At 41.3% G+C, this 17,936-nt stretch overlaps 1 protein-coding gene and 2 long non-coding RNA genes across 3 annotated transcripts; 1 reads left to right on the forward strand and 2 right to left on the reverse strand.

Annotated features, from left to right (window-relative positions):
- Nucleotides 1-914: 914 nt before the first annotated feature.
- LOC127534991 (uncharacterized) lies at nucleotides 915-2,092 on the reverse strand. Its single transcript, XR_007943626.1, has 3 exons — nucleotides 1,916-2,092; nucleotides 1,778-1,839; nucleotides 915-1,455 (listed from the first exon to the last, which is right to left on the reverse strand). It is a non-coding gene; the product is annotated as an uncharacterized LOC127534991 (long non-coding RNA).
- Nucleotides 2,093-10,572: 8,480 nt separating this feature from the next.
- LOC127534993 (uncharacterized) lies at nucleotides 10,573-13,190 on the forward strand. Its single transcript, XR_007943629.1, has 4 exons — nucleotides 10,573-10,732; nucleotides 10,829-10,935; nucleotides 12,774-12,918; nucleotides 13,062-13,190. It is a non-coding gene; the product is annotated as an uncharacterized LOC127534993 (long non-coding RNA).
- Nucleotides 13,191-15,263: 2,073 nt separating this feature from the next.
- Nucleotides 15,264-17,272, reverse strand: LOC127534989 (uncharacterized). Its single transcript, XM_051951587.1, has 2 exons — nucleotides 16,566-17,272; nucleotides 15,264-16,277 (listed from the first exon to the last, which is right to left on the reverse strand). Exons 1-2 carry the CDS (start codon nucleotides 17,070-17,072, stop codon nucleotides 15,816-15,818), a joined length of 969 nt encoding a protein of 322 aa, XP_051807547.1. The 5' UTR covers nucleotides 17,073-17,272; the 3' UTR covers nucleotides 15,264-15,815.
- Nucleotides 17,273-17,936: the final 664 nt, after the last annotated feature.

Below are 17,936 nucleotides of genomic sequence, written 5' to 3' on the forward strand. Positions count from 1 at the left end.
TTTTTCGCTGTGGTAATCACATCTGAAAGTGGTTTATACCGGCGGATTCATGACGATCTAAGCTGTCCATCGGCGTATACTGCTTGTGTGATCGCGTTTGCGGCCGCCGGCCGCCGGACATTCTTGAAATTCCTATGCAAATTGGTAAGTGTACCACCGGCTTATGGTTAGGTTATGGTTAGGTTATGGTTAGGGTTATGGTTAGGGTTATGTTTAGGGACGATGTCATGCAAAATATAGCGTTGGATTCGCCACGGTTTTACATTAAAAATATAATATACACATTCTTTTGAAATACGTTCTGAGTGGCACGAAAAGTCCGCCGTTTAAAATACATTGGTGCGCATTTCGTGGTGAGCGGCACGAAAAACATGACGAAATTGTGTTGGTGCACACGAAACCGAAACTAAAACTTACGTGACAGTTTCACGAATCCCCGTGAGATCGGGCTCAACTCCAATGTTGTTACTCTCCCTCTGCTGGTGTGACAGCTGAAGTGTTTTTAACACAGCTCTATATCCATGAGCACTGGGCTGGAATGTTTGGTGTTCACCCAGATATTGTTCATACAGAGGCTCGAGAGCGTTCATGCCAATTAGAACTGTAGCAGGAACTTCAGAGTGCGCGTCTGGAACTACCAAAGCGAGTGTGGACACTTCATAATTTTCACCCACAAAATCTCTGGGAAATTTTACAAAGATATTCACATAACCGAGATATGGAACTGTTTGACCAGCAGCGCCTTCAACATGTAGAAGATCGTAAAGTGGTTGGATCGGCAGCTCGCCACGATTTTACTTATGTAGCAAGTATGAATTGTTGCTAAAGTTATGAATATGGACTAGTTCAGAAGATGTAAAAGTTCATCTCTAGGGAGGTGCGTGCATCAGTATAATAAAAAACAGACAATTGAATAGATTTTAAAGTAGCTTGTGTATTATTTACAGTGAGTTGAAGTGATACATATTTACAATCTGCAGAGATTTAAAAATATTCCCAAGCTTGAGTAGTTCACACAAAAAAAAGTATTTTTTCCCTTTTTTGTCACGGTTCACAAAACATTGGTCAAAGCACAATAGAACACAATCAACCAACCAGAATATAATATTCTCCCTTTCTCCTCCACAATTTTCCCACTTATTGGTGGAAATATTTTACTGTCCGCAATAAAGTTAAGAGAGTTTTGTATCATTGTCCATAGAAACCACACAGGTTGGGATATGAAATAGAGTCCATAGCGCAAAGCAGTTCATATGCGGACAGCGGGGGACAGAGAGAACAGGGGAGGACTGGCTGCAACAGCCCCTACCAGACCGCAGGACTGAGTTGAGATGGTAACTTGGTTCAGGCTCCTTTTTGGGTCAGCTCGACAGAGTTGAGATGGTAACTTGGGTTCAGGCTCCTTTTTGGGTCAGCTCGCCTCGTATGGTTCTGTGCCAACCAAGCACACCTGGCCTATTTAGAAAACAGGGCCGACTATTAATTCTTAAGTTCATTCAGTTCTGTTAATACTAGCTAGTTATTTCATTTCAATACATACACATTCAAATAACAGTTCAAGACACTCAAAAACATACATAAATAGTTCAATCCATTTACTGTAGCTTAAAGTGCTTAAAGTGCTTTTAGGTTACAATGTTGAAACCAAAAAAAGGGATCAATAAAAACATTGCCGATACGGCTTTAAAACAACCCAAAGCCTACCAGCATTAGCATCACAGACCTGCACTAAAGTAAATGAGTGCGGCTAATGCTAATAGCGGGACAACAGACTCACCAATTTCCACAATGAACATCACCCAGCAAGTACCCAGCGTCCTATCCGCGATGGTGTCCGACCTTTATAAGTGGTACATTCAATTAAAAACACACACGATTTAAAATAAGCACGCTTAGCGAAGTTAGCGAGACAAACCTGTTGCAGCCGTTCGTGTTGCCTTCCTCCCGAGTCTATAGTAAGAAGCGCAGCAGTAACTTGTATAGGGAGGAACAAGGCTCATGATTGGCCGAAGCAGGCTTGCTTGTGCGTGTGTGCGTACGTCACGTGAAAGGTGTGTTCACGGACCCATTCGGGAATGGACACTTATTTTAATTTACCAATAAAATTACTCACTTGAATAAGACGCTAGATTTTTATGGGGGTTACACAATGGCTCAGCTGAAAGGTCTAAGGATTCATCTTCAAGCAGCTTGGTGATTGGTCTCACTTCGATGTCTGGTAGGTATTTTGTTTTCCAGTTGGTTCCCACAATAGACACTTGTGAACCGGTGTCCCACAGTACTGTGGTGTCAACTCCTCCTAGAGAAGCTCGAACTAGACATTTCTTTCCCACTAGCTGCACTGTTTGCCACTGTTTACTGGTGAGAGGTGCTCTTACGCTAAACAGTTCTGCTTTCTCTGCATTTTTAACAGGGCATTGCATGATTTCATTTTTACTTGTCCTGGCTGTGATGTTTTTCTTTCGGCATCCAGATGCCCAGTGTTCTGCACTGCCACACTTGTAACAGTGGTCACATTTCTCATCAGGGTTTGACTGTTGACATCTCCAACATTTTCTAGTATTGACAGTTTGAGGCTGGGGTCTGTATTTTCGGTTTGGCTCTTCACTGACTCTCCTTTGTTGAACTTGAAACTGCGGGGTCTGCTGAAGGCTTGCAACCTGCGTGGTGAGGTTCTGAATAGCTTCACATAGGGCTTTATTACTTTGATCCATCTTTTCCATGAGTGTATCACGTTTGTTTTTGTTTGGCTTGGACACATGTTCAGTTTGTTCATTTTCTTCACCAATAGTTGCTACTCTGATCATTTTTGCTTTTGAAGTGGTTGACAATTTGTTCTTTCTTTCCATCTCCAGACTATAAGCAGCTGTCATTTTCTCCAGAAGAACTTCATCTGTAACTTTGGGATCTTGTAAGTATGGCTTTATGTCTGTTCGAATAGTGTCATCATGAAGACCAGTCATGACTGTTTAAAGGAACTGGTTTTGAATTAATTCCACACTGTACTTCATTCCAGACTTGACTCTGTCTGAAGCAAGGAGAGTCTGTTGTCTGAGGTCCATTGCTCGCATCAAAAACTGGATGGGCGTTTCTTTGGGGTCCTGCACTGCACGTGTGAAGGAGTGGTACAGCTCTGTAGCATCTTTTTCAATGAAATTAGTCCGTAGAATTTGTTTGAGTGCTTGTAGTGTCAAATCTATTCTACTTTCTAAATAACTCTTCAGTTTTGTCCCTGGAGCTATTGCTTGAATCACAGCTTCCACAACAACTCCTTCAACATATCCTTTCTTTAGTGCTCTTTGGATTTGTCTTTCTAAACTTGAGTAGGTTAATTTGTCCTTTTGATTTGGCTCTCCTATTTGTCCGGCTATTTTTAACTCTCTTCTGTAAAGCGGATGGACAAAAGGCACATTTTTACTAGCTACAGCAGCTGCTGCCTTCAGGCTTGTACCACTTTCATTCTGTCCTCCCGTGTAATTGGACGTTGTATAATTTTTGTCCACAGGGTGGTGATCTTGGACTGCGTTTTCAAGTGGAGATTCGTCACTTCCATCAAATTTATCTTTTAATAATTCGTCAATTCGGTCATTCAGTTCCAACAAAACAGACATTCCTTCATCCTCCCTTGAGGTAATTTCTTCTCCTTCAATATACTGAAGAATTATTCTTCTCAACTTGCGAGGTAAGTCTCTATCATGTTCATCAACTGCAAGTCTCAGTGCATCACACACGTTATTCAAATCCAGCGTTTTCAGTGTCAGTAACTTTTCTTCTATTTCTGCCACAATATTTTCCCACACTGGCGACATCAGTTGCAGTTTCGACAAAGTCGTGCCTTGGAGTTTTGGATGAAGTTTGCAGACTCCGTTAGCATTAGCGACGACTCCGTTAGCATTAGCATCCGTCCTTACTCGTTAGCTCTCTCGTCACTTTCTCTTTCGCACTGAAGAAAAACTCCGGAAACACCAAAATTATGTTGCACCCTCAACAGACACAAGTCACGCTCTGTCTCAGCTCTCAGTGTTTTCCGAGAGCGACCGCGGCCCGCGGAATCGCGGATTACCGCTGATCTGTCCGCAGGTTGCTGCCAAAGTCTAATCAATTGGTCCTTGTGTCATTTCTGACCGACCCTGAAAACTTAATTCAAATCCCTGAGTCCGTTTTGAGTGATGTGGGTAACAAGGAAATGATTCACACACGCTGACCATCACATAACTCCGCTGTGGCTCTCAGCGGCGAGACCGACACGCCCCGTCTGCCCCAGTTGTCCAACCACTCCAAGACTATATCGCTGCAGTCTCAACCACGGAGCGCGTTGCCCAGGGTCGCGTCCCGCTCAGGTCAAACCTCCGGACAACACAGACATTTCTCTCCACTCTTTGGTGGAATAATTAATCTAATTTACCTCATTCTTTCAGTGCTCTAACAGATCTGGATGCAACAGTTTCCATCATGGTGATTTGTCTGGTCTGTTGTCTGCTCATTTCAGCCGTTCTAATATGTTTCGTGATTCTTTTTTTTAAAAAATTGTGTATCAATCAATGATTTTCTTTTTCTTTTTTGTATTCCACCACAATATTGCACAGCTGTAAAACAGTTTAGCTCCACTTTGGTGAAGAACATCAGTGAATTAATTGTTTATCATGGTCTTCAGCAGTAATTTTTAGTGGTAAATGAGAGACGTTAGTATCGCACGTCTGCATCTTCAAACCATAAACAGGAAGTGAATTCGGTGATGTACGTGCATTACGTTTTCGCTGGGAGCTGCTATGATTGGTGGAACTCACGGGAGGCGGGCCAAAATTGCGGGAAAGTTGCGGTGATTGGACAAAATTGCAAGGCCGCGCAAAATTTGCGGAGATTGGTTGATTTCGCATGATCACAACATTTCTGGAGGGAATTGTTTGGGATTGTTTGATTCATGAATGAGAATGTCCTCAGAGAGGAAGCAGGAGATTGGCAAGGGCCAGCAGACTATGTTGGCCTTCCTAAAAAAACAGGTGTTTACCACTTTTTTTGCTTGCAAACTATGATTTGACATTACTAAAATTTACTGAAACAAATCCCATGAATGTAGACATTTCATAGATTTGTTCAATTACATTTTATGAATGAATGAAATGACAATACAGGAGAAATGCTGCCCAATTTTTTTTTGCATGTCTGGACTTGGAAAATATTCTGGGTGCTACCCATATAGATCTAATTTAGCCTTTTTCATTAATGCCCTAAATGATTGTAAATATTTTGTAAGATGAGTGAAATGATAAAATACAGGGGAAGTCCTGGCCAATTTTTTTTCACATCTGGACTTAGAAAAATATTCTGGGCATTTTGACTTTTTAATTTATGTTCTGATCTGCTGTATAATAATCAATGACTTTTTGTTTTCAGAGCTAGCAGTCACTCAGCCAGCAGCAGTCTGAGTGAATAAACAAAACATGATTTACTTACCATATATTGATGTTAGTTTGTTTCATTCCCAGAGCTGCCTGGAGTGCCTAGGTTCCCATAAGTCTATGATCCCGTAGTTAAGGTCTCACACATAGTCATTAAATTAGGTTAATTAATTTTTTCCCAAAACCAAACATACAGAAAGATGCACAACATCTATGCTAAACATGTAGTTATGTTACAAGCCAGACAGCATACTACAGAGGTTTACTAAGAGACCAGACACACATACTACTGGTGAAAGTGCAGTTTGCATGAAAATTGTGTACTTAAAACTCACATTTTGATGAAATGTACTGAAATACACAAATCACATGACATAACCAAGTGCTAGAAAAATGTTAAATTACACAAATAAAATGCACCAGAGGCCACCAAATAGCACTAAAAAAATCAAAATTTTTCTTGGGGGGGGGCATGCCCCCCTAGATTGTGCATGCCTCCATTACACAAGAGTGGTGCAGGCTACTTTATTTCTAGTGCAGGCTACTAATACTTCTTGGGAAAACTCTGAGCTCTGCAACTTTTTTTATTCTTTCCAGTTCACTTCGGGGTAATTCTTCTTCAAAGCACTTGGAATCCCATAGTACAACGACAGGTCAATGAAAAAACTGCCACGACCACCACACCGGCCGATGACGTCACATGCACTATGACCTCAATAGTTATGTAGAATATAACTAGTAACTATTGTATTTAGCTTTTTACATTTTTTAACACTTAAAGACCCACCGAGGAAGATTTTAGCGGAAATGTAGCGTTGCTGAAGCAACGCTACATTTCCCGTGAGCCTCGGCGCGCACTGTTGCAAACCGTCATAGCCAATAGCCACACAGTGTTTTTGCTACAGAGTTAGTCAACTAAACCAGTCACAGTCAAACGAATCCCATAGTCTACTAACCACACATCACAAGCAACACACACAAAAGACAAAAGAATTGTATCAAACTTACAAAGAACTAAAGTTACGTAGCGGTCCCGAAGCGTGCGACCCAAGTCCCGATGAACGCACGGGCCACGTCCGTGAACAAGGTCGAAGCGAGGGGCACGGCTTCAGGCCAAGGAGTCGTCCTGTCCACCACGCTGAGGAGGTAGGTGAACCCGTGGGAGGCGGGGAGGGGGCCCACCAGGTCGACATTAACGTGGTTGAACCTCCTTTCAGGAACAGTAAACAGCTCCAACGGGGCCTTGGTATGGCAGTGCACCTTTGCACGCTGACAAGCCACGCATGAATCGACCCATGTCCGCACATCCTTCTTCAGCCCCCTCCAGACGAACTTCTGAGCCACCTGCCGGGATGGGAGAGGCCATGCATGGCCTCGAAAACAGGATGCCACCAAACAACGGGGACCAGCGGCCTAGGCTGTCCAGTGGAAAGGTCACACCACAACCGGACACCCGAGTCGCTGAATGGACCGTGCCGACGATCGCCCTGGAGAGGCAGTCCGCGACCACGTTGGACTTGCCAGAGACATGGTGGATGTCCGTGGTGTACTCGGAAATGAACGACAGCTGGCGCTGCTGGCGGGCGGACCATGGTTCAGCAGCTTTGGACATGTTCGACGAAGACCGTGAACTCACAGCCCTCCAGAAAGAAACGGAAGTGGCGGACCGCTAGTCAGATGCCGAGCAGCTCCCTGTCGAACGTGCTGTATTTGTATTTGTATCGTCCAAGTAAACGAAAACAAAAGGCATGTCTCTCAATACTGAGTCCATCAGCCGTTGGAACAACTGGGCTGCGTTTTTAAGTCCGAAAGTATGGAGTTATATTTGTGCCACAATTCTGAGCGCACAGTGTGAAATTTTGAGCACAGAAAAATCTATTTTGAATGTAAAACTGTGTATCTTGAGCGAGCAATGGGGGATTTTGAGCACAATAAATATACTTGAACAAACAAAAATCTATTCTGTGCTGAATCAGTGTGTTTGCTCATTCAGTTTTACTCATATGTCCTCTCAAACTCTAACTTGGTGCTCAAACAGGCCACTGCGTGCTCTCAGTCCTCTCCTCTCTCTCTCTCAACCTCTGCGCGCTCAGGTTGTCCTCTCGCTCGCTCAGCTTGGAAAACACGTTACAAATGTGCCACATCAAACTACATTCTGATTGGCTATTAGCTCTCCAATTAGATCGCTTGTTATATTGAACCGGAAGTAAACAACCCGCCATTAAATCAGAGAAGAAGATTTGAAAGGAAGCGCGATTTGAATGCAGTGTTTTGCTTCGACATTGAAAACAAGTTTCGGTAAGTATTTTTATTATTATCATCATCATTGTATCATTATAGGTATACCGTGTTAGTTTTGTGTACTATAGTGCTGTAACGTTAGGGTTGTGTTGTTTCGATAGTTTTAGATATATGTATCGCTATCTGGCGCCTTTTTTTTATTGAAGAACAACATACAAACAGTAGCTTAAAGTATGCAAGAAAAATAAAATAACACATTAGCTAAGGATACACTATATTAAATAAGAACGTTATGATTACAGGTATTTAATGTTTTAATGAAATTTAGTCCCATCATGTCTATCAGAAAACATGTTAACGTTACATCCTGAATTGATGTAGGGTCACGGTGCAGTTGAGTCTGCAGCCAGAAATCTGGTGTCGTTGCTACTCAACACTTTGGCCACAAACAGCTCACCAAGACAGGAGACAGTGCAGCCAAGGCAGGAGACAGTGCAGCCAAGGCAGGAGACAGTGCAGCCAAGGCAGGAGACAGTGCAGCTGGCCTCTAGAAATGTAACTGTGCAGCAAGAAATGACCAGGTTTGTTGTTCAAGCCACACAACGTCATTCTCATTTGCACTGGAGAAAAAGCGTATTCTTGTAACTGCAATGTGTTTATGTCCCTTGTCCCATTTATTCAACAATTAAGATGTGTAAATTAAAATGTCACACTCAGACAGGAGTTTGGTTTACATGTTAAAATATGAATGCAACATTTATTAAACTCACATAAACTTGTTTTAATCCACAGATCTTTTCCAGGACATTTCAGGTCAAATCTCAACCGTGGTAAAAAGAGGTGTTTGACTGCCACCAAGCATCTCCTTAAGATAACCAACAAGACTACTGCCCTGAATTTTTATCTGCTCCCGAAAAATACGTCACACACACCATTGCCAGGAGAGGAGCTTGAGCTCCTCCAGGCAGGCATGGGGAGACAAACGGTAACCCTTCCCGAAGATGGTGACCACACAGAGGTACGGTTGTCAGTCCAGTTGTTTGATGTATCATTAAAAGTAGTTATTTTTCTTTTGTACTTCATCTTTACTTATGTGCACTGTCAATGTTTCTCTCTGTGTCATATCCCCCCCAACCCACCCCTTTAAATGTTAACCAAGATTTCAAGGCTCCTGGCCGTAACATTTCCAAAGATGGAGGGTCTGTGTGGAGGATGGCTCTTGCACAAGGCTACAGGTTTGTAAGAATTGTTTTAAATTTTGATATTTACTGATCATTACATCCCACTCTCCCATTTTTGGTGTCTGTAAACCCTTATATTGATTACTTATGTGCTGTTGTTAGCATTAGAGATGGTTGACTGTCAAAATGTATATTTCTCTCAACAAAACAGATGATTTTTAAAAAAAATTTTCTTTCTCTTTATCTGGTAAAAAAGGTGGGAGTGGTCGACGAAAATTAACTGTCATTCCACCTGAAGCTGAGGGATATACCACCAAAGCTCTGCGTGCTGTGTCAGCAGGCGGCAAAGCAACTTTTTACATTGTACCACTTCAGGAGACATTGGATACTTCTCCTCTTCCTCCTGACTCACAGCACTTCTCAAAAATGCCTAAGAAGTTGTGTTACCAGTGTAACGAAGTGATGCCTCTGCAGATGCTTGCAGTGCACATCAAGACGTGTACAGGAAAACTGTCCTATGACGATGATGATGATGAGGTGGGGGCAAATTCTTTTATTTTTTGTTGAATCACCCTTAATAATTACAATTTAAGTGTTAATTGTTAATTAAATGTACTCTTTTGTAAATCTGCAATCCTCTGATGATGTATGTGTTGTGGAGAAAAAGTGTAAGGTAAGTATCGCATATAATTAAAATCCTAGATCATTTGGTTTGCATTGCACCAGGTGATCGTTTTTGTTTTTTCACATTGAGCAATATTTTTTCAAATTTCAGGTGGTTTGCCCACTTTGCACTAAAGAGTTCCCAGATGATGAGATTGCAGTCCATGCTAGCTTATGTGGAGAGAGGTAATCTGCTTTGTCCTGACATGTATACTAAACGTTTTCATAGATTTATGTCCATATATGGTCTGTACAGTGTTTGATAATACTGTTTCATGCACAGCTTTGAATGTGCTGCGACTTCTGCATCAAATGACAACAGTCCAAGTACAGCAGCTCAGACTACAATATCCGAACCAAAGAGGTATGTTTTATTAAGATGATCTTTTGCATGTGTTTATTTTTAACAGCACATAAATGTTGTGCACCATTATTTACACAACAAGCTCTCGGTTACACAAGACCTAGCCATAACATACTCTCAAATGACTTGAATGTGTACAAATTGTGTTTGTGAATTTAAGACTATCGTATATTTCTTCTGTTGTCTTCCTAAGTGTGGAAGATGTACTTCTCTTCATTAAACAACAAGTTGACACCACAACAGAATTTAAACTGTGTGTGGACAGAGAAGACCTTCTTGACAGGGGCTTTCTCCAATGGAAAAGGAAAAAAACTGCATCTCCTGTCAGTGCTCTGACAGTGGTCTATATAGGGGAGGCAGGCATTGATACAGGAGCACTTAGAAAAGATTTCCTGACTGGTAAGTTAGTCATGTCACTGTTTCTTCTTTTATATGAACCAAAACTAATAGATCATCTAAATCTGGATATTGCATATTGCAAGAAATGATTTCAGGTATTGAAAAAAGATTCTTCGAAGGACCTGGGAACCAGGGTAAAAATCCCAAGTACTCTTTGACAGATCTCGACAACGACAATTTCAGGTTGGTAAACTATATATATATACACACACATATATATATGTGTGTGTGTGTGTATATGTATCATAAAATATATCCTATATACATGTCATGAACGTAAGCATTTCTTTTTCTACTGAAACTTTTTCTGCCTTGCACACAGAACTATTGGGGAAATAATGGCAGTCAGCCTTGCACAAGGGGGTCCACCTCCTGCTTTTTTGAAAGAGTGGTGCTACAACTTCCTCTGCACAGGAGAGGTGGACTGTCATTCGCTGTCTACGGAGGATGTGGCCGATCTAGAATCCAGTCTACTCATCAGCAGAGTGAGTGTTCTTTTTCATTGTTGAATATGAATTATTTCTATCATGCGTTAATACCTATTGTATTATTTTCTTCATCTCTATATTGCACGTTTTCAGGTTCTAAATTCTGCTGATGTCCAATCTCTGATGATGTACAGTGATGACATCGTCAGCTGTGGATACACAGGCCAGATCAAACTGGAAAGCAAAGAAAGCATAATTCGGTAAGTATTAAAACAATACTAACATTCATTTTTCATTAATTTTTTTTATGTAACAAACATCTTAACACATTGCTCACACTGACACATAATGAGAATTGATGATCAATTCAATAGGAGAAAATAAACAAATACACACGTGGACAAAATTGTTGGTACCCCTCAGTTAAAGAAGGAAAAACCCACAATTCTCACTGAAATCACTTGAAACTCACAAAAGTAACAATAAATAAAAATTTATTGAAAATTAAATAATCAAAATCAGCCATCACTTTTGAATTGTTGATTAACATAATTATTTAAAAAAACAAACTAATGAAATAGGGCTGGACAAAAATGATGGTACCCATAACTTAATATTTTGTTGCACAACCTTTTGAGGCAATCACTGCAATTAAACGATTTCTGTATTTGTCAATGAGCGTTCTGCAGCTGTCAACAGGTATTTTGGCCCACTCCTCATGAGCAAACAGCTCCAGTTGTCTCAGGTTTGATGGGTGTCTTCTCCAAATGGCATGTTTCAGCTCCTTCCACATATGTTCAATGGGATTCAGATCTGGGCTCATAGAAGGCCACTTTAGAATAGTCCAACGCTTTTCTCTCAGCCATTCTTGGGTGTTTTTGGCTGTGTGTTTTGGATCGTTGTCCTGTTGGAAGACCCATGACCTGCGACTGAGACCAAGCTTTCTGACACGAGGCAGCACATTTCTCTCCAGAATGCCTTGATAGTCTTCAGATTTCATCGTACCTTGCACACTTTCAAGACACCCTGTGCCAGATGCAGCAAAGCAGCCCCAAAACATTACTGAGCCTCCTCCATGTTTCACCGTAGGGACAGTGTTCTTTTCTTCGTATGCTTGGTTTTTGAGTCTATGAACATAGAGTTGATGTGCCTTACCAAAAAGCTCCAGTTTGGTCTCATCTGTCCAAAGGACATTCTCCCAGAAGCTTTGTGGCTTGTCAACATGCATTTTTGCAAATTCCAGTCTGGCTTTTTTATGAGTTTTTTTCAGCAGTGGTGTCCTCCTTGGTCGTCTCCCATGAAGTCCACTTTGGCTCAAACAACGACGAATGGTGCGATCTGACACTGATGTACCTTGGCCTTGGAGTTCACCTTTAATTTCTTTGGAGGTTGCTCTGGGCTCTTTGGATACAATTCCAACGATCCGTCTCTTCAATTTGTCATCAATTTTCCTCTTGCGGCCACGTCCAGGGAGGTTGGCTACTGTCCCGTGGGTCTTGAACTTCTGAATAATATGAGCCACTGTTGTCACAGGAACTTCAAGCTGTTTAGAGATGGTCTTATAGCCTTTACCTTTAAGATGTTTGTCTATAATTTTTTTTCGGATGTCCTGGGACAATTCTCTCCTTCACTTTCTGTTGTCCATGTTCGGTGTGGTACACACCTTTTCACCAAACAGCAGGGTGACTACTTGTCTCCCTTTAAATAGGCAGACTGACTGATTATGAGTTTGGAAACACCTGTGATGTCAATTAAATGACACACCTGAGTTAATCATGTCACTCTGGTCAAATAGTTTTCAATCTTTTATAGAGGTACCATCATTTTTGTCCAGGCCTGTTTCATTAGTTTGTTTTTTTAAATAATTATGTTAATCAACAATTCAAAAGTAATGGCTGTTTTTGATTATTTAATTTTCAATAAATTTTTATTTATTGTTACTTTTGTGAGTTTCAAGTGATTTCAGTGAGAATTGTGGGTTTTTCCTTCTTTAACTGAGGGGTACCAACAATTTTGTCCACGTGTGTAGCTACTATGTACAATACAAAATATTGTTCAAACCAGTATTCATTTTTTCTTCCTGTACTTTTCTTCAAAGAGCAATTGTCCTACATTCTACAACAAGATTGATTCCAATGCTACAGCAATTAAGAAAGGGCATGGGACTGTATGGCCTGGTGGAGCTGATGGCTACATATCCCACAGCTTGTCACTCCTTGTTTGTTCCTGGGAAGATCACCAAGGTAAGAATTTTACTTACCACTTATTTTGTTCTTAAAGACAGTATTTTTGTTCTGTGTGACATTTTCCATTTTCTATTTCATTAATAGCCTGAGTTTGTGCACTTACATATATTTAAACAAATATGCATTCACTGTCTTTATAGCCTGATGCTGATTTCATTATGATGAACTGCCAGCCACATTTCAGTGAAAAGGGCACATCAAAGGAGAGAAATGAGAGAAAGATGATGAATTTCCTCCAAGATTTCTTGCAGGAAATAGAAATGCAGGAGATTGACGTGCCAGGTATTATATACTGTATAGTATACACATAACTTCTAAATATCAAAGAATATTTAAGTGTGTTTCTTAAATTCATGTTATTTTATATATCTTCATCACAGATGTTGAGACGGACAGTGCAGAATGTGATAAGCAGCCTCTTACGGTGCCACATGTGCTCCAGTGGATGACAGGCCAATCCCACATTCCTATCCTCCCTGATGAAAAGAGACATTTCGAGATAACATGCAACTTTGACCATGACTGCAGAGAGAGGCTTGGAGACCACTCGGTTTGTTATCCAATTGTGAGTGCATGCACCCAGACTGTGACTTTTCCAATACAGCATCTTAGCACTTACAATGAGTTTAGAAGAATTATGAGTGAAGCACTTCGATATGGTTTTGGATTCCACAGAGTTTAAAAACTCTACTCAAATGAAAACAACTGATTAATATGCCAATTCAGATGGACCATCGCTGTTCTATAGGAAAATCAGACAAGAGTTTTGTTGTTCAGAATACCTCATAGCACTACACTGAGGCCATGTCCACACGTAGCAGGGTATCTTGCAAACGGTGGCTTTTTTCCTCCGTTTTGCCCTATCATCCACACGTCCCCGGGGATTTTTTTCATCAAAACCGAAGCTTTCTAAAAACTCCGGTCAAAGTGTGCTTTTGCGGATATCTCCGGAGCAGCGGAGTAGTGTGGACATCAATAACCGGAGTTTTAGGGTCCGCAGCCTCACCACCTGCGCGACAACAATGCGCTGACGTCATACACACGCGACTTTGTTTTCATGAGAAACAGCATGGATGCCTTAAAAAGTCTGCTGGTGATTGCCATTGTTCAGGCGCTTTTTACTTGTATCTTTTTGCAAGCTCAACTAATGCTTGCCGTGGAGAACCAAAGGCGAAGGAGCATATTAAGGTCTGCTCTCCTCCGCCAGACAACTATCATACGTCCAAGGCATATTTCTCGTGCACGACGCCGGTTTTGGGTCATGCCAGGACGCACTGCGAGCTGGTGGGAGAACTTTGAGATGGAAGTCGTCCTCCCGGAGGAATGGCGTAAAAACTTCCGCATGTCACGGGCCTCGCTTCTGTCTTTGTCGGAGCTTTTACGTCCTCACATTGAGGGGCAGACTACAGTCATGCGGTCACCTGTGGATGTTGTCAAAAAAGTGGCGTGCACGCTATATTATTTAGCGGACGAAGGAAGACTACGAAAAACCGCAAATGCGTTTGGTTTGTCAAAGCAAGTTGTCTCAAAGATCATCAGGGAGGTGTGCAAAGCTATAACCGAACACTTGGGACCTCTGTACATAAAGCTGCCAAAAACTGAAAGGGCAGTGCATTCACTTGTGGACAGTTTTGAACAAGTGCATGGCCTCCCTCAATGCCTCGGTGCCGTGGATGGTACACATGTGGGTTTAAAGCAACCATCATCCAATTCCACGGATTATATGAATAGGAAAGGACATCATTCATTGAACATTCAGGCTACTTGTGACTATAAATACTGCTTCATGGACGTGGTGGTAAAGTGGCCGGGAAGCGTTCACGACGCGCGTGTTTTCGCAAATTCGGCTATAAATGACTTCTTCAAAAGAGGAATAATCCCCCCTTGTCCAAAGCAAATTGTTGACAGCGAAGCACCTATCCCTGTTTACATTTTGGGAGATCCCGCCTATCCCTTACTGCCGTATTTAATGAAGGAATACGCAAATGGTGGGAGCACAGTACAGGAGCAGTATTTTGGACTTTCTTTATGCAGAGCGCGCATGGTTATCGAATGTGCCTTCGGACGATTAAAGGCGCGATTTGGAGCTTTGAAAAGACCAATGGACATCAATGTACATGAACTGCCTTTTGTTATCTATGCATGCTTTGTGCTGCATAATTACTGCGAGGCCTCTAAAGACTCAGTGGATGACAATCGTGTTACAGAAGCCATTCAGCATGATAAAGACAACCAGCCAGAATCAGAACCAGACATTAGATTAAACAGTTTAACCAACGAGGGAAAAAGGGTCAGAAGAGTTCTTACACAATATCTTGATCCATAAGAGACAATTACAGCAGTCGTGGATCAATGACTTTTTATTGCAAGAGTAAAAGTGCAGATAAAAAAAAAACAAACACTTTTGCATTTTTACTTTAAGGCATAAAGTAGTAGTACTAGTATTGGAAAGTTCTCAAGTGCCTCACATTTGTTCTTTGCTACTATGTCATTTCTGAGCTTAAGATATCTCCAATATTAAGCACCATTTTATACATTGTTCTGGTTAATGTTGAAACATTGCACCCAAAATGTATGTTCATATGTTTGCTGTATTTACTGCACATAGACATGTCTTCGCTTTTTTTATTCATCTTACTTGACAAAACATATTGTGCTTGTCACTGAACATGCAAAAGTGCAATATGCATCTCAAAATGAAAAAAGTACATCCAAAACCTTGAAAAATAAAGAGGCCTTCTGAATGACCTTAGTGCAAGTAATATGCAGTTCTTTTTTCTACATCAAACACCATTCATGTAAACAAATGACCTTAGAACACAAGTGCAAACTTATCTGTAAACAAATGATACATGTCCAAAAGGGACTGAACTTGAAAAACTGTAAAGACTTATTTAATCATCACTGAAAAGAGCTTGTGTGTATGAAAACCCTGTGAGCCCTGTGCTCTCTGCAGGAGTGCTGGTGGGGTTTGCTATATTATTTGGTGTTCCTCGGACAGAGGATGAGTTGTTTGTGAATGTGTGAAAGGCTTGATTTGTGTGGGTTGATTGCATAGATGGTGTGTGAGTGTAATATTGCCCTCTTCCTTCATAAGGCATGTAGTGGGAAGGTTGTGCAGAAGGAGGCTGCATGACTTGTCTTAAAAGAGAAAAACCCTCAGCAATGGATGTAGTGAGCATGTTCAGAGTGTTGGTCATTTTTGCAAAATTGTCCGCAGCTTGTTTTTCAGATGACTCTAACAAGTCCACCAGTTTTTTCTTGACTCGTTGATCCTCCTCTAATGCATGTAGCCACTGTGTCTCAGCAGGCAGCTTCCTCTTCAGACGGTCGTGCTTGTGTCCCCTCAGTTTAGCCTTTATAACAAAAGTAAAATAAAAAACATGACATTACAATTAAAAAATGCATTGCAAACAGTATCATTATACTGGGTTTAAATAATACAATGGCAATTACTATTCTATTTATCTTGGCACTGAAATATATCTGATGTTTACAGTGACAAAAAAAAAGTTATTAATAAAATTGCAATTTCTTTAAGTACTCTTGAGTCTCTCACTTATTCAGGTCACATATTTGTTATATAATTGCGCTGAATCATTTGCATTTATCGTTATACAATGTAAAATATTTTGAGTACATACCTCAAGCAGCTCTCGCCTTTGTTTGACCGCGGGTGCACTGCTCTCCTGCTCGGTGTCAGACGCAGCCTCACTCGGCTCCATGTTTGATGAGGACGATGTACTGGGCGAGGGAATAGAGTTGTCCAAGTCATTGGTTTCGATCCCAGAAGGCATTGTAGTTGTGGCGGGGGAGCCTCCCCATATCTGTTCACACAACTCAAAGTAAAGAAGAACGACTCTTCCAAATCCACTCTTGCGTCCATTATCCACTGCCTGTCGATATTTGTTTCTGATAGCCTTCATTTTCGTGGTGAGAGTAGCCCGCGTTATCTCCGCCCGCACATGAGGGAACTCCTTTGTGGTCTCCGCAGGATACTGCTCCAAAAACAAAGTCAATATGTCCACGTACTTGCTTTGACAAGATTCCCAGTCTATATTTTCCTGTGTCTTGTTAACTTTGTACTCCAAAACAGCGTTTAGAAGCAATTCCGACTCCTTGTCGGTCCAAACAAACGAGCCTGGCGCCATGTTTCATGTTTTGCGGAAGTGACAACAAGGACGGACGTTCACTCTGATTGGACAGGATTTGGCGTGCTACTGCCACCTAAAGGCTTGGCATGTTTGTGCATGTGCTTATAAACGCATATCTCCGGTTTGATATGGACGCGGATTTTTCCTATAAACGAGGTAGTGTGGACACAAATTTTTTTTAGACGAAGGGGGGTAAATATTCGGTTTTAAAAAAGCCCTGCTACGTGTGGACAAGGCCTGAGTTTAGAAGAATCAGGAGTGAAGCAGTTTGATGGTGGATTCCAGTGTTTAATAGCTATACTCAAGTTAAAACAAGAATGATTCATATGCAAATGGATGTTCTGTATCTCAAAGTTTATTCAGATTTGTTGTTTAATACCGCTTACAGGATGCTTTGTTTGTATTAGTTATCTGTAACTAGTTAATATGTTGAAGATAATGCTCAAATGTCATTAACCTTGTGCAAGAATTGAATGTACAAGTCACGACCATGAGACTCAGAATGGTCCAGAGGGTCAATAGTTCTCTGAAGTTCCTCCAGAGCTTCGTCCTCCAGTGGGCATGCAATTTCGGGGACCACAACTGCTCCAGCAGAATCCTGTTGCAGTACAGCACTCTCCCAGTCGATGCCTGGGTCTTGAAGTTCCTACAGGTCCAGAATAGCACAATTGAGTCAAGTCTGTTCCTAATGTATTGTTCTACCAAGTATTTGTTTTACAAAAATAAACAAGATGGCTACATAAGTGTATTTGCTTATACTTAAAATAGAAAGTGAACAGGTGGCTCTTGCTGAAGACATTACACATCATACGCTTCTCATCACTCAATGCAACCAACAGGCATTATGGGTGTTAGTGAAAA

Source organism: Acanthochromis polyacanthus, chromosome 8, assembly GCF_021347895.1.
Source record: "Acanthochromis polyacanthus isolate Apoly-LR-REF ecotype Palm Island chromosome 8, KAUST_Apoly_ChrSc, whole genome shotgun sequence".
Lineage (NCBI taxonomy): Eukaryota > Metazoa > Chordata > Actinopteri > Pomacentridae > Acanthochromis > Acanthochromis polyacanthus.

Bases quoted from the DNA above. Each gene is read 5' to 3' on its own strand.
- LOC127534989 (XM_051951587.1), bottom strand. From the start codon at position 17,072: ATGGCGCCAGGCTCGTTTGTTTGGACCGACAAGGAGTCGGAATTGCTT. The intron at 16,278-16,565 runs GTATGTACTCAA...TTTGTTATAAAG, and splicing joins AAAGGCGAGAGCTGCTTGAG to GCTAAACTGAGGGGACACAA.